Below are 22,091 nucleotides of genomic sequence, written 5' to 3' on the forward strand. Positions count from 1 at the left end.
TCTAACAACAATATTGAAAGTTATCCATAAGTTTAGTTGATATATTTAAATGTCAATTATATTATTAGCGTATAGATTAAAAATATATATATTAAGGCGAAACAACCCGTTTCCCCTCTGGATATTATCAGAGACGTATGTATGTATATAATCACGGAATTATATATCTAAGTCCGTGGTATAATTCACTGCAATTTTCACATAATGGCATGAAATAAGCAAAGTCGACCATGACAGACACATAATATGTATACTTAATATAACTCGATAATCAAACTGGTACGTGTTTCCGTAGGCAAGTATTCATAAATGTGATATCAGCTTTTTCTGAATCTGCGTCTGGCTTTTAAAACGGCGTTAGGATTTATGGCGCATGATTTTCCGGAATTAATATACCGGTTAACAACTTAACTTTAATTTTACTGTACACTAGATCGTAATTATATATTTTAAGCAATGACACATTATTATTATATAATGCACCGACTTTAAAAAGAATGTATATCCCATAGGAATGAACTGAATATTTTGATCTAGTAGATATAAATAAAAGCAAACAAATTTAATGGACTATATTTTTAATAGTCTGTACTTCCGGCTCAGACGTTCTTCGGTGAGGTAAAACTGACGTGGATTATGGTGTTTGGATTTAATGTATAAAAACCCCAGGTTAAAAATAGAGCCCTCTGTAAGTTTGGCATTTTCGTTTTATTTGGCCATACTAGTAAATTGTCCTTCGTCCTTTGCGAAATTTAGAAGTTGTTCCGAATATTTTCAATGGAGGTATTTTACAAAACACCTGATGACATTACTCGGGTTTGGAGCATCTCTGAGGCATTGTCACATGATGTAAATCTTGTTTGTACAAAATAGGAAAGTTTCTCATGCCATTTATTGTAATGCTGGTCCTTAAATCACTTAATGAAATGGTGTTGTAATGTTCAACGTCTCGGATACATGTACTATTAAGTAATCTGACCAGATATGATAAGAGCAGGAAGTGGAATAATGTAATTATTTTATAAAAATATAAAAATATAATTTCAGAACATCAGCATGGATGACTTGGCAGCTAACCCTTTCACACAGCTTTTCCCTGACATGAATGAGGCAAGACAGTTCATGATGATCTCTGCCTCACAGAAACAGGAAGCTTTGGAGAGGGTGGAAGCAGAGAAAGTTCGCAAATGTATACAACTCAGCAGTCTTCTGGAGAAAGTGTTTCTATTCACACTTGATCAAGGTTGGTCCAACAAATATGAAGTTAGTATATATGTAGAGTTAGACTTTGCAACATCATTTGCTGCATTTTATTCATTTCAATCAACTTTACAATGCCAAACTAAGAACAAGTTTGAGTGTCTGAAATTAAAAAAAAATGCATTAATTGAATTTGTTGTAATAAAGTAATGTGTTGTTATGCATTGCAAAAGTTTTGATCACATAAACAAAATAAAATATCACAATGTATTGTACAAGTTTCTATTTTTTTTAAACTAATATTTGTTTGGTATTTATTAAAGGGCAATAAAATAGCTGTTGTTATGTTTTCACAGAACCACAATAGATATTGGTGGGCATGTTACCAGGCATGGGATTGTTACAAGATAACAATGATTTACGTGTTCAGCTCTTTTACCTGAACCGATCATGATCAGTACATGAATGATTGATTCCTAGCTATATCATTTTACTATCTTTACCAGAAATTACTGACGATAGTGACAGACCAACAAAGTTGGTAATTATCAGAGAGTTGGGTCAATCACTTCAAAAGGGAAACCAGACATGGCTGGATATGAAGTACATTGAACAGGTAGGTAGAAGCTTTGTCAAAAGAACAAGTAGATAACCTATCTTACACTCTAAATCATTAACTTTGGTTCAAAGAACAGGCAGTCAGACTGTTAAGATATATTTTCATTGTTCAATGTATTTTGGATTTGCCTGAAAATCTTAATTCACAGATGCTAACTTTTCACGGTTTTATGTTTCTTATATGAAGAGTTCCTTTTAAGTAGGGATGGAGAGGACATTCAAATAAGAGCTCTGAAATATTCCCAGAAGTTACAAAGCATTCCTCAATTTATTTTGTTTTACAGAATTGAATCAAGTACAAAAGTAGTGAAAATTAGAACCATATGAAAAAAAGCACAAAGAACATATATTATTTCTAAATCATGGTCTTTTGTATTTCCTATTATATACACAGGCTGTGTTTGAGCGTCTCCTGCTGACTAACCCTTTGGATGATGTAATATCTACAAAACATAAGAGTTCCTCAGATGATGCAAAGGCCAGGCGACTTGCAGGAGAGGGGGAGGTTCTCCGGTACCTCATGCAGTGCTTTGAACGGTCTCTCATTGCAAAAAAGGACAAACAGGTACTGAAAATAGAATTGTAATCAATGCTAAACTACATGTTAAATATTCAATTATTTTACATTTTTTTGTGGCAAGTATGACAATACAGAATCTTACATTAGAATGATGTAGTAACAGAATGGTAACTCTAGTAATATCTGATGTAGTAACAGAATGGTAACACTAGTAATATCCAATCTAAGTAACATAATGGTAACACTAGTAATATCTGATGTAGTAACAGAATGGTAACTCTAGTAATATCTGATGTAGTAACAGAATGGTAACACTAGTAATATCCAATCTAAGTAACATAATGGTAACACTAGTAATATCTGATGTAGTAACAGAATGGTAACTCTAGTAATATCTGATGTAGTAACAGAATGGTAACACTAGTAATATCTGATGTAGTAACAGAATGGTAACACTAGTAATATCTGATGTAGTAACAGAATGGTAACACTAGTAATATCCAATCTAAGTAACATAATGGTAACACTAGTAATATCCAATCTAACTAACAGAATGGTAACACTAGTAATATCTGATGTAGTAACAGAATGGTAACACTAGTAATATCTGATGTAGTAACAGAATGGTAACACTAGTAATATCTGATGTAGTAACAGAATGGTAACACTAGTAATATCTGATGTAGTAACAGAATGGTAACACTAGTAATATCTGATGTAGTAACAGAATGGTAACACTAGTAATATCTGATGTAGTAACAGAATGGTAACACTAGTAATATCTGATGTAGTAACAGAATGGTAACACTAGTAATATCTGATGTAGTAACAGAATGGTAACACTAGTAATATCTGATGTAGTAACAGAATGGTAACACTAGTAATATCTGATGTAGTAACAGAATGGTAACACTAGTAATATCTGATGTAGTAACAGAATGGTAACACTAGTAATATCTGATGTAGTAACAGAATGGTAACACTAGTAATATCTGATGTAGTAACAGAATGGTAACACTAGTAATATCTGATGTAGTAACAGAATGGTAACACTAGTAATATCTGATGTAGTAACAGAATGGTAACACTAGTAATATCTGATGTAGTAACAGAATGGTAACACTAGTAATATCTGATGTAGTAACAGAATGGTAACACTAGTAATATCTGATGTAGTAACAGAATGGTAACACTAGTAATATCTGATGTAGTAACAGAATGGTAACACTAGTAATATCTGATGTAGTAACAGAATGGTAACACTAGTAATATCCAATCTAACTAACAGAATGGTAGCACTAGTAATATCCTATGTAGTAACAGAATGGTAACACTAGTAATATCCATTCTAACTAACAGAATGGTAACATAAGCAATCTAAGTAAAAGAAAAAGATTTTTTTTATGGTTATAAAGCAATGTATTATGTACTTGGCATACCGAGAGTAAAAATATAACATTATGAATAGTGCTTGTAGTTCCTTTAGTCACTGTTGACGCAGATAATTGTTCCCTTCATCAGGCTGTTGAGTCAGAGGACTGGACATCAGTCGCACTGTGGAGACATAACTGAACCCTTTAGTTAGTTACACTATTACAGCAGAAGTAAATGAACATCACCCATAGGCAAAAGTCTCACAATCATGAGAATATTTGTATTGGTTTAGTAAACAGTTGTTATTATGATTGAACTCTGATTTTGTGTCGGTGATGACTAAAATATCAGTTGTTACAACAGAACGACGAGTTCGCCTCTGAGTTGGCTACATGCCAAGAGGTCATGGTGCTGAATGCCAGGACAAGTCTTCAGCAGCCGGACCTTTACCAGGGACAAGATCCAAGGACACAGTTCATACAGTTGTACCAAGAGGAGATGGGGGGTGCTCTGGGTAGGTATCTTCTCACAAGAACGAGAAGAGGGGCCTGCTTTTGTTAAGTATCTCATGGAAAATAACATAGAAAAAATGCAGATATCAGAAAATTAGGAACAGGGATGTCAACTTGGTATTACCAGTATTTTACATAAAGGGGATGAAAAAGACTATTTCTGTGCCTAAGAAGTTTGCTTTATATAATTCTGACTTTTTTCTTTTTTTTCATAGAGGATGAAAGTGGCAATATTGAACTCTTCGATTTGATTGTCAGAGAGATTGTGGCCAACGAGGATGAGGATGTTTTAGAGGCTGTTTTTCGGCCTGTTTTAGACTATGTCTACAAAAAGTTTTCTGAGGACTTCACACTGTCAAGTGGGGGCATCACTCGCTGTATAGATCTGCTAGGATTCTTCACTCGACATGAGGCTCTTGCCAAGGTAGATTGTGATTGACCAACAAGGTAATGTTGTTGGCTTACTGGTCTGGGTCTATTTGAAGTTTGAATAAAACCTTATACTACACTTCATTATTGTATTCTTTGCATTCAATAGAAATCATAACTGCATTCATCAAGATAGACTTTCAAAATTCTTTTGAAGTCTAATATGCATAAAGCCTGTCATAATTATATTTATATAGGTATGTGGGATATGGATATTCTACCAGATGATGTAGAATTTGTCTTTGTAAAGGATCTAACACTAATTGTAGACCTGGTGTAGAAGTTCCATATCCTTCATACATAATGATTGACTTTTTCTTCCAACTTTTGCCCAAAATTTTGGTAAACCACAATATAAATAATGCAAATGGAACACTAAACATAGCACAGGTACTAGATCACATATACACAAACTAAGGCCATATTTGAAAAGAGCGGAAAAAGTACTTTATACCATAGTTATACAAGTGTACTTCAAAATTTAAATAATCACACAAGACCTTCAGGTTAAGAATAGCATAACAATTCTTACGTTAATGGGGCAGATTCATTTACCTACGGCAAGATAGTCAGTCATCTGTTGTGATGTCATAATACTAAAGGTCATTGAGTGCACCTATATGGAATACTCTTATCCTACATGAATGTTTCTATGGGAGACATGTATCTGACGTCCTACATGAATGTTTCTATGGGAGACATGTATTTTACGTGTATGTAGAGGTTAGAGAATATGAAAAACCTTACAATACATAATTCTGTTCTTTGTGTTCAGTAGCAACAAAAAATGTGTTCATCTAATTTAAGTTTTGAAGTTTTTAAGATGTAAATCTGTTGTCGGCGAATTAAAAGGAGTCCTTATATTTTTGTATAAATGTATCACAAAATGCCATCTATTTACAATTGGATCAGATGCTGTTTATATAAATGTTCCAGAAAATAGTATTGACAAAGAGAAATTTTATTTTTAGATATTTATGAAGTACATTCAGCCAAAAGACTGGAACAGTGGTAAAGCGTATGAGAGGACCCTTCTAGGTTCTATGTTATCCCTGAACTGTATACCGCTGACAGAGTCGGGAGCCAATCCCTGGTTTGACCAGCCATCCTCCAAACAGAAGAGAGAACTAGATATAATGGAGAGTAACATCCATCAGGTAAGACAAACAACAAGCCCATTTTCAAATTGAAATCCGACCACAATTGATTTTATGTTTGTGTTTGTTGATGATGAATTTGTGTCCCATGATACGAAGGCAAGTTTTCATTTCTGATAATGGTAAAAATGTGTATTCATTTCTAATGTTAAACCTAGGTTTCATTATATTGAAACCATTATTTTTCAGTTGGTAAAGTTATGTCTTCATGTCAAGATTTGTTTCATCTAATGGTTACATCATGTTTTTAATTCTAATGATGAATATATGTTTTCATGGTAAAGTTGTATATCGTTTCTTATTGTAAAGGTCTTTTATTTTTTCTAATTGAAAAAAACATGTATTCATTTCTAAAGATAAACATTTGTTGCATTTCTAAAAGTAAAATTCATATTTTAATTTCTAATGAAAATGTTGCGTTCTATTTCTAATGATCATGTTATGCTTTCATTCTAATAATTAAAGATTTCATTTCTAATATAAAGTTCTGTCTTTTCTAATTGTTAATTTATCTTTATACTTTTTAATGGTGAAGTTAATTTTCATTTCTAATGGTGATGTTTTTGTTCATTGTTGAAAGCTGTTGGAGAACTTGGGAACAAAAATACACAAATTTATGGACACCCTGATCAGGATCTCGCCACATCTCCGGCACCTGGTTCTCTCCTGGATAGGGAAATGTATCCATGCCAATCTAGGTAAAATTGTCTCACCTGGATAGAGTATAAGACTCTCACATGACCAGGGGTGTAGGATAGGGAGAACTTCAATAGGGGTTTCAAAATTGTGTGAAACCCAAGGCTTGCCGAGCGTTTTGCACTTTTTGTAAATCCTGAAGGTGAAAATTCCCTATCCTATTTATCTGGACATATAAGAGCAATTTTCTCTAATTCCAATCACCAAAATTCACTCAGAAACCACAAAAAGGCATCACAGTTTCTGCTTTGCCGAGGGTCTTTTGCTCAATATTTTATCCCGAGGGCTTGAATGACCTTATACATACCTCTCATCAGGGATAGATTCTATTTCATGCTTATTATCTAAAATCCGTAAAAACAGCTGCTTTTAGTTAAGTTGTAAACTGTCTGCACATTTCTCATTTGCATATGAAAACCGAATGGCGATTGCTAATGACGTCAATGACCCTGACTGACCCCAAAACATCATAAAATGACGTTATGAACAATAGCGTGACCCCGAAAGGTCGCTACAATTCCCCTGCCAGTTTGTGCGTGTAAGCGATCCAGACCCTAGGGTTGGAATCCGGAAATGCGGATATCTCAATCTAGTATGCATGGAAATACTCATCTAACCTGGATAGAGAAACCTACATAAATTAATCTAGATAATATTTATCTTACCTGGATAGAGAAATCTACATAAATTAATCTAGATAATATTTATCTTACCTGGATAGAGAAATCTACACAAGTCAATCTAGGTAATAACCTGGATAGAGAAATGTGTCCAAGTGAAGTCTGTTTGTAATACATGTTTATGTTATAGTTACGCTCACATCATATTAGTTGATGTTTAAGTGAACCAACAGATTAACAAACTTAATTGATTAATATCCTTGATTTTTACATTATTTTATAAAATGTTAATACACTGTAACTCAACATTGCTGTCTGTTTCAGGGAGGTCCAAAATTTGGTCATCACAGATGCCCCAGCTGTTTAATCAGATGTTCGCGTCTGATGGATTCTGCTTAAACCTGTGTTTTGTCATGCTACAGTTCTGTTTCCCCATCACAACCAAGGAGGCAAAGCTAGTGATGATCCAACCCAGTTACACCACCGTCGTCACCGCTGACGACCAGCATGCTCAACAAGTAGGCGTTCACTCCAAAGGTAGCGGTTTAATTTGTTATTGGTAATACAATGTAGAATAAAACAACACATAATAATGAGCATTATGTTAGAATATAGTAAACCCTGTTATATTCAAATTCAGTTTGACCTGGATAAGGTGTGTTTGGGCCAAAGGATATGTTTCAGCTTGGAGGGTTTTGTGAGTTTAGTTGAGCTATCTGTTTGAGCTAGGAGGAATATTTTACTAACTAGAGTTTTAGATAACCAGGATCTTCTGTAAAATTATAAAAAATAAAATGTGGCCAGCCAGTTCTGAAATTTCTTTCCTAGTACTAAACTCTTTCTATGTACTATCAAAAGGAACCACAATATCACACAGTATTCTCAAACTACAGGTTACTTGTTTAAATGGCTAAATTTCCTGATCTTTTGTTTTTCATCTTTTACTTCTGTAAAACTTACTTTTGACAACACCTGTCTCCTTTCTCTTTTGTGTTACACTTTACTATAATTCTTTTAAGTTTCTATGTGTTTTTGTTTTCTATAAAATGTTACTTCCATGTCTTGGTCATCTACCATTACCAACTCTCTACTGACTGTGTTACTGTGTATGATCTTACTGTGTTGATAGGTGCTTAAGACTTCAATAAGAATGATTACCTGATGCAAAAAGAAATTGGTTCATGAGCAATATAAAAAAAGCAGAAGTATATCACAGGTATTATATAGAAAGGAAATACTTAAAAAAAACATGTCAGCATATAGGGTGTGTTGTTGTCATGCAGGTTTAAACAAAGAGACCTGTCTTATTCCTCTGGACGAGAACAAGCCCAAACTTCAGCTGGAAGACCAGTACAACTTTGTCACAGAGTGTTTCTTCCTTACACACCAGTGTCTCAATGTAGGATTCCGTACAGTACACGGACGCTTCCTCAAATTAAATCAGAGTTTACACAGAATACAGCGACTCTACCAGGAAGTGAGGGATCAGGGAGATAGTGCCGTCAGGGAAGTCAAAAGCGAGATGGATAAAGGTAAGTCAGAAAAGGTTAAAGACAGGTCAGAGTTCAGAGAGGGTTAAATGTTGGTCAGTATTAAGAGATGGATAAAGAAAGGTCAGAGTTCAGAGATGGATAAGTATGTAAAGTAAAAGCAAAATTATATGTTTCAGCCATGTCTATATACTTATGTATAAAGGCTGCCCTGTGTGAGCCACATATGCTGGAGAAAGCACTCGACTTTCATCTGGCAACCTCTATCTGGCTATCCAAGATCACAATATCAGATGATGTCAAGACCGTCAAAGAAATAGCATTTCCTCTGCCAGCGGAGGTCCCTCTTGCCATACCTCACATTCCCGAGTTTGTGATGGGTAATGTTACCGACTTCACCATGTTCATGCACAGGTTCAAGGACAACCTATTCCTGGTAAGTTTATCCCTTTCGAAACATTACGTGTAATTATATATACCGGTAATCAGTCACTGCAGAACTGACGATTTACTGACACGGTTGTAAATCCTGGCTCCTTTACTTGTGATCTGGAGTGGGAAGTATCCATCAGTTGTGTGTGGATATTACTGGCCTTGTGACTCTATCATTTTGAGGTATTGATATACACAACTGTACATGTAGCTGAAAATGCCATAACATCACACTCAAATAAATCACTTTATCAGTGCATATTGTTTTAATTTTGTTTCAAACCACTCATTTACATTGTCAGATATGAAATGAAAACATTCCTATTTTCAAATTACTCAGGGAATTGAAATCACAATTGACTCCTCAAAATTTTATGCCAAAATACTGATATCTGCAATCTCAAAAAAGAAATAAATCACAAAAATTACAGTTTTGCTTCAGTTTTTATACGCCCGTCATATGACGGAAGTATTTTGGTATGGGGTTGTCCGTCCGTCCGTCTGTCCGGCATAAACTTTTGTTTGTCCGGCAATCTCCTCCTACATTTTTCGACCAATCTCTTTGAAACTTGGTATACATTATAATCATGATATGTTGTAGTGTTTCCTTGAAAAGAATTTTGATTCAACAATTTTTGCAAAAGTTATTGCCCTTTGTTTATTTCAGTATTTGATTTTTGTCCGGCAATCTCCTACATTTTTCAACGGATCTCTTTGATACTTGGTATACATTATAATCATGATATGAAGTTGTGTTTCCCTTAAAAGAATTTTGATTCAACGATTTTTGCACAAGTTATTTTTCTTTGTTCATTTCAGTATTTGATTTTTTGTCCGGAGATTTTCTTCTTCAATTTTTTATAGCATGTTAGCTAACCACTCTTAGAATGATGCAGAACTTATTTCAATGTAAGAAAGTATATAACACTATATGGCATTCGACGGGCGTATATTGTTCCGCCCCGCTGTACTCTTGTTTTATTATAGGGTATTATGAAACATGTACCAAATACTAAGACTGTGAATTTAACCTGTTTGACGTAGGTCGCTAAGGAAAAACTAGACCACTTCATGACCCTGATCCTGGTCTACATGGGCAGCCCTGAGCGAATGAAGAACCCACATTTAAGAGCTGAACTTGCTGAAACCTTGTCAGCCCTCATACCCCCAAAGATGGATAGCAATTCTGGGCAGTATGACTTCATCAGGTGAGTGAACTCCCATGAATGTGTGTCACATTTTGTGACGTCACACCATCTGAGATGTCATTCTATTGTTGTACTCATTACATTTCCAACTTTAGATAAATCATCAAGTGAGAGGATGTGCTTTTGTGTTGTTTTTAATTCAAACTCAAAGACACAGCAAAGAGACCCTACAATTCAATGGCGAAATGGGTAGGATATGTGTCAGAATTGTATGAAGTTTAATTGTAAAACATTCCATGTGTGATTCTATGTATGTGTATACAGTGTTTACTGTAACAATATCTGTGTGTGTGTATAAAGTGTTTACTGTAACAATATCTGTGTATGTGTATAAAGTGTTTACTGTAACAATATCTGTGTATGTGTATAAAGTGTTTACTGTAACAATATCTGTGTATGTGTATAAAGTGTTTACTGTAACAATATCTGTGTATGTGTATAAAGTGTTTACTGTAACAATATCTGTGTATGTGTATAAAGTGTTTACTGTAACAATATCTATGTATGTGTATACAGTGTTTACTGTAACAATATCTGTGTATGTGTATAAAGTGTTTACTGTAACAATATCTGTGTATGTGAATAAAGTGTTTACTGTAACAATATCTGTGTATGTGAACAAAGTGTTTACTGTAACAATATCTGTGTATGTGAATAAAGTGTTTACTGTAACAATATCTGTGTATGTGAACAAAGTGTTTACTGTAACAATATCTGTGTATGTGAATAAAGTGTTTACTGTAACAATATCTGTGTATGAGTATAAAATGCTTACTGTAACAATATCTGTGTATGTGTATAAAGTGTCTACTGTAACAATATCTGTGTATGTGTATAAAGTGTCTACTGTAACAATATCTGTGTATGTGTATAAAGTGTCTACTGTAACAATATCTGTGTATGTGTATAAAGTATTTACTGTAACAATATCTGTGTATGTGTATAAAGTGCTTACTGTAACAATATCTGTGTATGTGTATAAAGAGTTTACTGTAACAATATCTGTGTATGTGTATATAGTGTTTACTGTAACAATATCTGTGTATGTGTATAAAGTGTCTACTGTAACAATATCTGTGTATGTGTATACAGTGCTTACTGTAACAATATCTGTGTATGTGTATAAAGTGCTTACTGTAACAATATCCGTGTATGTGTATAAAGTGTTTACTGTAACAATATCTTTGTATGTGTATAAAGTGTTTACTGTAACAATATCTGTCTATGTGTATAAAGTGTTTACTGTAACAATATCTGTGGATGTGTATAAAGTGTTTACTGTAACAATATCTGTCTATGTGTATAAAGTGTTTACTGTAACAATATCTGTCTATGTGTATAAAGTGTTTACTGTAACAATATCTGTGGATGTGTATAAAGTGTTTACTGTAACAATATCTGTGGATGTGTATAAAGTGTTTACTGTAACAATATCTGTGGATGTGTATAAAGTGTTTACTGTAACAATATCTGTGTATGTGGATAAAGTGTTTACTGTAACAATATCTGTGTATGTGGATAAAGTGTTTACTGTAACAATATCTGTGTATGAGTATAAAATGCTTACTGTAACAATATCTGTGTATGTGTATAAAGAGTTTACTGTAACAATATCTGTGTATGTGTATATACTGTTTACTGTAACAATATCTGTGTATGTGTATATAGTGTTTACTGTAACAATATATGTGTATGTGTATAAAGTGTTTACTGTAACAATGTCTGTGTATGTGTATATAGTGTTTACTGTAACAATATATGTGTATGTGTATAAAGTGTTTACTGTAACAATATCTGTCTATGTGTATAAAGTGTTTACTGTAACAATATCTGTCTATGTGTATAAAGTGTTTACTGTAACAATATCTTTGTATGTGTATAAAGTGTTTACTGTAACAATATGTGTATACAGTGTTTACTGTAACAATATCTATGTATGTGTATAAAGTGTTTACTGTAACAATATCTTTGTATGTGTATAAAGTGTTTACTGTAACAATATGTGTATACAGTGTTTACTGTAACAATATCTATGTATGTGTATAAAGTGTTTACTGTAACAATATGTGTATACAGTGTTTACTGTAACAATATCTATGTATGTGTATAAAGTGTTTACTGTAACAATATCTGTGTATGTGTAAACAGTGTTTACTGTAACAATAGCTGTGTATGTGTATGATACATCTGTTGCAGACACCGTTTGTTTTATTACCACCCCCATGTGAAACACGTTGCTGAGAAACTTCTGCATGTGTTTGTGAGTATAGAGATGACAGGACAGAGTGTGGAGTTTGAGCAAAAGTTTAACTACCGCCGGCCTATGTATGCTACCCTGGAGCACATCTGGGAGATAAAAACGCACATGGACGCCATCAAGGTATGAAGTGTTTACCTGGATAAACAAGGTCAACTTGGAATAGTCTGTTTACATTTCTGTTTATATTTGGTTATAAATTTATGCAAGATTCCAGCTTGAAACACTTTACAGCTTTATTAGCATAATTGTCATCTGAGGATTTGATGTTTATTATTACATCAAACAAATCAATGCAAATTTCATTTTATGTTCTTTTTAGGTCACCTGAGCTTTAGTCCTGACAAAGTGTTGTTATTTTTCAGGTCAATCAGAAATCCAATAGGGCCGCCACGGCCGCCATTTTGAAAACCTATTTCAAACTTAAAGTCAAGTTCTGCTGGGCCAATTGAACTGAAAGTTGGTAGGAATGATCAGCTCATGGTCCTGACAAAGTGTTGTTATTTTTCGGGTCAATCAGAAATACAATTTGGCTGCCATGGCCACTATTTTGCTACTAAGTTCTAATAGGCCGATCTCACTTAAAATTGGTCTAGGAATGATCAGCTCATGGTCCTGACAAAGTGTTGTTATTTTTCAGGTCAATCAGAAATACAATATGGCCGCCACGGCCGCCATTTTGAAAACCTATTTCAAACTTAAAGTCAAGTTCTGCTGGCCCAATTGAACTTAAAGTTTGTAGGAATGATCAACTCATGGTCCTGACAAAGTGTTGTTATTTTTCAGGTCAATCAGAAATCAAATATGGCCGCCACGGCCGCCATTTTGAAAACCTACTTCAAACTTAAAGTCAAGTTCTGCTGGACCAATTGAACTTAAAGTTTGTAGGAATGATCGAATCATGGTCCTGACAAAGTGTTGTTATTTTTCAGGTCAATCAGAAATCAAATATGGCCGCCACGGCCGCCATTTTGAAAACCTATTTCAAACTTAAAGTCAAGTTCTGCTGGCCCAATTGAACTTAAAGTTTGTAGGAATGATCGAATCATGGTCCTGACAAAGTGTTGTTATTTTTCGGGTCAATCAGAAATACAATTTGGCTACCATGGCCACTATTTTGCTACTAAGTTCTAATAGGCCGATCTCACTTAAAATTGGTCTAGGAATGATCAGCTCATGGTCCTGACAAAGTTAAGTTAACATTATACTATTTTTACACAAATTGGTACATATTTCAACAACAAAAATAAATACTGTTAACTCAGGTGACCGTTTAGGCCCATGGGCCTCTTGTTTATATCAAGTTTTCATTTTCAATAGTATGAAATGTTATACATGTAGTAGTAATTTGAAAAAGAATGGCTTTGATTTTGCTCTTTAATTGCCTAAAAGACTGTAAGATTACTGTGTAATGACTTGGTGAAACATTCTCCTGTACATACAGTTTGTTTACCAGACAAACATTGTGTCATTTTAAGGTAAATTTTAGTTATTTCAAATTTAATTTTTAGCCCACCACAGATGGTGGGCTATTCAAATCGCCCTGCGTCTGTGGTCCGTGGTCCGTCTGTCATCCGTCATTCGTTCTTAAACAATTCTTGTTATCAATATTTATGAGGAAGTACCAGAGAGATCTTTCTCAAATTTTATATGTAGGTTCCCCTTGGTCCCTAGTTGTGCATATTTACTTTTTGAGACTGATCGGATAAAAAAAATGGCCGACAGGCAGCCATCTTGGATTGTGATATTAAAGGTTTGTTATCGCTATTTCTCATGAAGTACTTAAGGGATCTTTCCCAACTTTGTTATGAAGGCTCCCCTTGATCTGCAGTTCTGCATGTTCAATTTTGAGAATGATTAGATAAACAAAATGGCCGACAGGCAGCCATCTTGGATTTTTACAGTGAAGGTTTGTTATCAATATTTCTGAGGAAGTACTGGATGAGGGATCTTTCTCAAGTTTAATATGCAGGTTCCCCTTGGTCCCTGGTTGTGCAGGTTTGCTTTTGAGACTGATCAGATAAACAAAATGGTGGACAGGCAGCAATCTTGGATTTGACAATGAATGTTTTTTATCGCTATTTCTCAATAAGTACTGGAGAGATCTTTCTCAAATTTAACATGTAGGTTCCCCTTGGTCTGTAGTTGTGCGTGTTGAATTTTGAGAATGACCATATAAACAAAATGGCCGACATGCAGCTATCTTAGATTTTTACAGTGAAAGTTTGTTATCGCTATTTCTTAGGAAGCACTGGAGGGATCTTTCTCAAATTTTATATGTAGGTTCCCCTATGTTCCTGGTTGTGCATGTTTACTTTTGAGACTGATCAGATAACAAAATGGCTGACAGGCAGCAATCTTAGATTTTGACAGTGAAGGTTTGTAATAGCTTTTTCTCAATAAGGACTGGAGAGATCTTTCTCAAATTTGACATGTAGATTCCCCTTGGTATGTAGTTGTGCAAATTCTCTTATGAGACTGATCTGATAAACAAATCTTTGATTTTGACAGTTAAGGTTTGTTAGTGCTATTTCCCAGGAAGCACTGGAGGGTTCTTTCTCAAATTTTATGTGCAGGTTCCCCACTGTCCTTTATTGTTCATGTTTACTTTTGAAACCGATCAGATAAACAAAATGCCCGATTTGAATACACAGCAGTATTAAGTTTAGATCAAAAGTGACCTCAAGGTGAATTTACTGTTAACATGACTCAAACATACATCAAACAGATTAGTGAAAAGAAGAGAAAAGACTGCACTGACAAAGAACTAATGAAGATGGTACAATGGTGGGCACCAAGATCCCTCTGGGATCTCTTGTTAAATTACTTGCTTACAAATATATATGTGAGCAGCTTAGCAAACATGCAATTTGTAAAACTCATTAATATAAAGACATTGCTTTTTTGAAAGGTAATGTCAGAGCACGCTGAAGAACATATCGAGGCCACGGATCCGCCACTCTTCTTACGATTTATCAACCTTCTCATCAACGATGCTATCTTTCTATTAGATGAGGCATTATCTGTAAGTGTTTCAATAGAGAGTGGGGCAAAGGGAGAGAACCGATGAATCCTTACTAGCACAAGTGTAATAGGAGTTGTCTGTCTTGTGTTGGACAAGATTTTAGAAATTACTTAATAGCTTTTACAGGTTATTTGACTCCATAGTCACAGCCTAAAAAGTATACAGGAAATATTCACTGAGTTTTAGAATTACATTCATATTTTTTGTACTTGTGATGAAATCGATTTATTTTGTGAATAAACTGTCCTCCATGTAATGAGAATCTTATTATATTTACGGTTTTCTGGGTGAATGAGGTTTTGATAATGCTATATTTGGGTGAGCAAGGTTTGAATACATACTATATTTGAATGTTTGTGAGGTGCCAATACATGTTTGATTTGTGTATTGGAGGTATGGATACATGCTTTATTGTATGTGAGATTTTAACACTTTGTTTGTTTGTGATTCAGTTCATGAGTCAGATCAAAGAGAAGCAGCAGCAGCAGGAGAGGGGAGAATGGCAAGAGTTACCTCCCCAGCGTCGCCAGGAGGAGGAGGGCACACTGCGCCAGCTCACGATGATGGCCCGCTACCACAACCAGATGGGGAATCACACCATCCATACTCTAGAGATGATCACTAAGGAGATCAAATCCATCTTCTGCCACGCCTCGATCGTGAATAGGATCGCTGGCATGCTCAACTATTTCCTTCAACACCTTGTAAGTATTTTCAGTCACCCCCAATAATTTGTTTGAGGAAATGAAATTGACAAAGTTTGACCTCCCGAAATTAAGGCACTGCATAATGTTTGCAGCATTTATCTGACCTGTAGTTTGTCCTTATTTCCTCCTGTCTGACCTTTAATCTGTATTTTTGTAGTTCTGTCTGTCCTTTAATCTCTCCTTGTGTATCGTCCTGTCTGTCCTTTTATTTATCCATGTGTATGGTTCTATCTGCCCTTCAAAGCTTGTTCTCTAATTGTATCTCTGTGTGCCATCCAGTCTGTCCTTTAATTCTTTTGTAACATTCTGTCTATCCTTTAAGCCTGAACCGTTCCAAACTCATGTAGTACTTCTATGTATAGTAAGCAATGATACATTAATTGTCATCTGCAGGTCGGTCCCAAGCAGAGAAATTTCAAAGTGAAAGACAAAAATGAGGTAGATTTCAAGCCGGATCAGACAGTGCTGGATATTGTTAGGATATACTTGAATCTAGGAGAGGCTGACTGTTTCTGCCTGGCGGTGTCTGGTGATGGGCGTTCATACTCAGCAGAGCTCTTCCCTAAGGCTATCGGTGTCCTTCAGCGTATATCAGCCTCCCCTGCAATCATCAGTGACTTTGAAATCTTTCAAGACAAATTAACGGTAGGTGAACTTTCAGAATGAATAATTAAGGTATTCTTACATGTATAATTTACAAATATTTTACTTAAACAGTAATACATGTACCTGTTCACGTTATCCCTGTTTGTTCAGATTACCAACAAAACAAATTGTGATGAAATATGGACACATTCTAACAGGCACAAGTGACCTTATCAAATCTATTTTGTGTCTTACTTTTTATAATTCATAAACTTTCTAAAGTAAAAGAACTTCATTTCTTATCTGTAGTTTATTTTTGAAATGGAAATATATCTTAAGATCCCTTTACACACCTCCCATTAAGGAATATATGCAGTCAGTAACATTCTTTCAATTTTTCAATCCCAGCTGCAGGTGATGACCAATCGTAATGCTAGTCATATATCAACCAATGCGGTTGACTGGGAATAATGATGTGACAAGATCACGTTTCAGTTTAGTGAAATGTATTTTAATGAATAATGTTGCATGTTTAACTTTGATATGATTTTTTTAAAAATAAATATGATACAATGTGACTACAGAAAATGCGGAAACAACAAAAGGAGGAGGAGGAGTTATTTGACGACGCCCCGGATGAGTTCCTCGACCCTATCATGGGCACACTTATGACAGAGCCTGTTCTACTGCCCTCATCTAACAACATCATGGACAAGAATGTCCTAGCCAGACACTTACTCAGGTGAGACACAGTTTCCTCCTTTTGAGCCTTACCTGGAGATAATTTTCAGAATTCACAGTTTATGCGTTTTACTTTGTCACAAGCTAGCATAAAATTACAAGTACAATGTATTAGTAAATATAAACCAATTACAATCTTCTATACAATGGGTACAGGCGGATCTAGCAGATGTTAACAGAACCAGGTATAATGATGAACCCTCTGGCCAATTTTTGTCGATAGTTAAGTTCACTATTAACCAAGATAGAATTTTGGTTTGCTGACTTAAAGCAATATTTATTGCTTGAGATTGCCTGTTGGCGCACAAGGTCAAAGGCCAATGTCTCAATTATTAGTTCATCATCTATTTTGCTGTCTACCATGATTATAGTAGATGTCTATCAAAGTACATTTCTGTTGTACAGTGACCAGAGCGATCCCTTCAACAGATCCCCTCTCAGTCTGGACATGGTCATCCCAGATACAGAGCTCAAGGATCAGATACAGCAATGGATGGCTGAGAAACGACATGGGCAAAATAATAAGTGACATGTGTCATGTCAACAAGCAGATCTAGCTGTGATATCCTTCCTGAGGAAATACCAGGAGATTGGTACACAAATGTGGTATCAACAATACGATACATGGAGTTAGTGCTATTTTGTCAGACGACATATCAATGACTGATGCCAGAAACTCAAGCATTTCATCAAACGTCATTGTACTGTTACCATGCAACACTTCAGACGTATGTCATGTTGGCTCAGTTCAAGGTTCACCATCTTGATTCTACTGTCATTTAAAGGATTCCTACATAGATACAGTCTAGTCGTACGTGGTTTGAAGGAGTGGAACATCTACAGCGTATGGTATCGGGAAGACAATCCTATTTCATTACATGGTTTTATATTTACGGTCTCTGCCCCTGTATACAGAGATATTTTCACGATGAGGTACATGACAACAAGATTTCTAGTCAGTAGCACTATACACTAGTATACATCTTACAACTTCATACTGGTAATTCAACACCGTGCTGATATGTACTTCTGGTTTTAAATGTGAAAATATAAAAGCAATAAACATTCACTAATATATAACATTTCATAAACATTGTGTGTTTCCAAGAAAAAATTGTAAATATTTGGTCTAGCATCATCTAACATAAATTCGTGATGTGACACATTGCTTATTTAAATCATGGTTGTAGCTAAGGAAACCCTTGCTTACATAAGAATATTAATAGCATATATTGGTTAGGTATGGGGAAAGATAATGGTAAGCTACGGGCAAAGATATTGGTTAGGTACGGGGAAAGATAATGGTAAGGTACGGGCAAAGATATTGGTTAGGTACGGGGAAAGATAATGGTAAAGTACTGGCAAAGATATTGGTTAGGTACGGGGAAAGATAATGTTAAAGTACGGGCAAAGATATTGGTTAGGTACGGGGAAAGATAATGGTTAGGTATGGGGAAAAATAATGGTAAAGTACGGGCAAAGATAATGGTAAGGTACCGGGAAAGATAATGGTAAAGTACAGGCAAAGATATTGGTTAGGTACGGGGAAAGATAATGGTTAGGTATGGGGAAAGATAATGGTAAAGTACCGGCAAAGATAATGGTAAAGTACCGGCAAAGATAATGGTAAAGTATTTTCTATGATTTGTAGTATTTCCAAATGTTGACTTCAGATGTAACTACAACAGAACCGGAGAGAAGTTGACAATACTGACAAATTAAGACATTAGAGCGTATGTGTGTCAGTATGTAAGACTTGATTTTGCTGTGTTATATTTTACCTGTTTTGTTATATTTTGTTTTGTTGAAGCATTTAAAGTTGTTAGTCATTAATATCGGATGTAGTATTTATAGGGATGCCTCCCGTAGGAGTCAATCAGTATACCCTCATATATTCTAGTGACATTGAACCTGATTTTAAAAGCATTTGTGGGATAAAAGTATACTGATGAAGAAACATTCCTGTCTTTTCAATCAAATGTCATGTTTTAGTGTTATATTTGTGTGTTTTCAGTACTGATACAGTATACTGTTGGGAGGTGACGATTCAGGGACAATTTCCCCCCCCCCCCCCCCCCCCCAAATATCCATCAAACTTTCCACTTCCACTACATTTATTCCTAATAATCGACCTTGACTCAAACTCCTATTTGCTTACTCCCGATCATTCATGTTTCACTTTTACAATCAGAAGAATATCCCAGATCCTGCTTTTAACACCAATTCAAATATTTTCTCAGAACATCTTAACTTATGGCAGTTTACACTATTATATTGTCAAGTAGCGCTCATTGCAGAAAAATTGAAATATAAAAGTTTGCAAACATTGTCCCCTAAACAACGTGGCGCTATCCCAGTGGACACTACCAGAGGTTGATAGGCCCAGAAATTTCGAAATCTATCCCGCTATATTTTTTTTTTTTTTTTTTTTTTTTATTGCAAATGAAGTATACAATCGGTTTTTAAAAGCCTATATTATTTCGGGGGGGGGAGGGGGAACCAAGAAAGTTTTGAGATTGAATATGAAAACAGGTTTCTATTTACGACTTATAACAAAAACTATCGCACCCTATACCTCTTGGTTATTCAAAGGTCGTTGACGTTTTAACTAATTATTCTCGTGTGACCTTGACAGTTGGTCACGGTAATTCATTTGAACAATCTTGATCAGCCCTACATCGCGCATTCTACTGGTCATTCAGAAGAAGTTGTTTGAAAGTGTATGCCGCACAGGTGGACAATGGCCGCCGCACCATCCCATGTGCTCATGTGGTCATTCGGGCCAGGTGAGCAACGTTATTTGTTCTTAGGTCGTGAACGTTTTTTCACAAGTCATGGGATTTCCCCCGATGTGATTTATATTACACTGTACATCTGTGTAATCCTAGTTGATTGAGCGAGTTAATACAATTAGTTTGACTTTTGAATATCGGTTGAATATTTCCTTTACAATCTTAAAAAATACGAAACGAATTTAGCTGGATATATTGTAAGTATCGTGTGTTATTGTATCTCATTGCAATCGATGTGTAATGTAACACATTATTTTGCTTTCTAAAGAAAGTCGCAACACTACTACATGATGTGTCATGTGTAAACAACATTTTATTTATGAATAAAACACTGCTTGACGTGCAATGATTTCATCTTCTTTGTGAAATGGCACTGCTCGTACATACTGGACCAGTAGCTCAGAGATCCAGAAACAAATGGCGGGGATGGGATGGGAAGGGGATTAGAATTAATTGGGCATAGGAAAAGGGAAAAAATTCACGATAGTTTGCAAAATGTTTGGTTTATAATGGAAATTTCCCCAATAGTGGGATTCCTCAAGGGCAGAATATCCCTGTTATGATCCGCTACAATGATCCCCGCTACATTGATCAGATTACGTGGGTCATTGGATAACCTTTGTTTCCGTCCTTACTCCATGTTATGTTCACCGACACGCGTTCTCTCCGTTCTGTCTACCTTATGCCCCCCGCCCTACCCCCGCGCTGCTGTCCTGTTCCCACGTACACACTTACTACGTCTTAGCACAATTCATTCAAATATTTGGTCACTCTAAACAATTTATACATTCTGTTCATCCGTGCACTACCAAGCATACATCGGTTACCAGATGTTGCGTTCACCCGTACACTCTCTTTCTATCATTGCCGTAAACATGCTCGTTTTAATTAAGTGTGTTCTATTTTCATTTCAATAGCACGCGAAATGTTGACAATAAAGCATGACAGGCGACGACAATAATTCCATATTAGCGGCGATGCTAAGAGTCTTTACGACAATAAACAGTAATTCCCTTCTCCTACCTGCCATCCGAATGCATATCCTGCACTTTCCTGTCTACTTCCACGACTAAATCAATGTCTATAATGTGTTGTGATTTATTCACAGATTTAATGCGTATCATTTTAAATTTTGAAGTCGATCTGACATTATTTGATTTGTTGGTGCAATGCACGGGCCGACTGAGAACTACGTCTTACGTGGGCCGTTATCACTGCTCACACACAGCAATATATCAACACAAACCAATGGACACAATTGCACTGATAGATAACACACTGATAGACAACTCATCCTTATACACAACACACAACAATATATCAACACAAACCAACGGACACAATATACACTGATAGATAACATACTGATAGACAACTCATCCTTATACACAACACACACAACAATATATCAACACAAACCAACGGACACAATATACACTGATAGATAACATACTGATAGACAACTCATCCTTATACACAACACACACAACAATATATCAACACAAACCAACGGACACAATATACACTGATAGATAACATACTGATAGACAACTCATCCTTATACACAACACACACAACAATATATCAACACAAACCAACGGACACAATATACACTGATAGATAACATACTGATAGACAACTCATCCTTATACACAACACACACAACAATATATCAACACAAACCAACGGACACAAAATACACTGATAGATAACATACTGATAGACAAC

General features: G+C 35.4%; 1 protein-coding gene across 5 annotated transcripts; it reads left to right on the forward strand.

The window, feature by feature from the left end:
• The first annotated feature begins 593 nt into the window (after positions 1 to 593).
• On the forward strand, positions 594 to 20,707 carry LOC110448908 (ubiquitin conjugation factor E4 A-like). 5 transcript variants are annotated; one of them, XR_002462796.1, is made up of 19 exons: positions 704 to 849; positions 1,048 to 1,243; positions 1,707 to 1,816; positions 2,213 to 2,383; positions 4,076 to 4,226; positions 4,440 to 4,648; positions 5,625 to 5,810; positions 6,391 to 6,508; positions 7,451 to 7,663; positions 8,410 to 8,658; positions 8,796 to 9,052; positions 10,093 to 10,256; positions 12,453 to 12,636; positions 15,425 to 15,538; positions 15,991 to 16,242; positions 16,639 to 16,890; positions 17,415 to 17,572; positions 17,977 to 18,811; positions 18,858 to 20,707. XR_002462796.1 is itself a non-coding variant. In XM_021495411.1 (18 exons), exons 2-18 carry the CDS (start codon positions 1,057 to 1,059, stop codon positions 18,098 to 18,100), a joined length of 3,099 nt encoding a protein of 1,032 aa, XP_021351086.1. In that variant the 5' UTR covers positions 594 to 618; positions 1,048 to 1,056; the 3' UTR covers positions 18,101 to 20,707. The 5 variants fall into 5 exon arrangements, 4 of the variants coding, with proteins under 4 accessions (XP_021351086.1, XP_021351084.1, XP_021351085.1 ...); XM_021495411.1 differs by lacking the exon at positions 704 to 849 and adding an exon at positions 594 to 618 and having other exon boundaries at positions 17,977 to 20,707; XM_021495409.1 differs by lacking the exon at positions 704 to 849 and adding an exon at positions 600 to 688 and having other exon boundaries at positions 17,977 to 20,707.
• The last annotated feature ends 1,384 nt before the right edge of the window (positions 20,708 to 22,091 follow it).

The sequence above is a fragment of the Mizuhopecten yessoensis genome, unplaced genomic scaffold, assembly GCF_002113885.1.
Source record: "Mizuhopecten yessoensis strain PY_sf001 unplaced genomic scaffold, ASM211388v2 scaffold4373_2, whole genome shotgun sequence".
Classification (NCBI taxonomy): domain Eukaryota; kingdom Metazoa; phylum Mollusca; class Bivalvia; order Pectinida; family Pectinidae; genus Mizuhopecten; species Mizuhopecten yessoensis.

Excerpts from the sequence above, each read along its gene's own strand:
- LOC110448908 (XM_021495408.1), top strand. The coding sequence starts at position 778 with ATGGAGGTATTTTACAAAACACCTGATGACATTACTCGGGTTTGGAGC. Across the intron at positions 4,227-4,439 it reads GGAGATGGGGGGTGCTCTGG|AGGATGAAAGTGGCAATATT; the intron begins GTAGGTATCTTC and ends TTTTTTTCATAG. Across the intron at positions 17,573-17,976 it reads CTAGCCAGACACTTACTCAG|TGACCAGAGCGATCCCTTCA; the intron begins GTGAGACACAGT and ends TCTGTTGTACAG.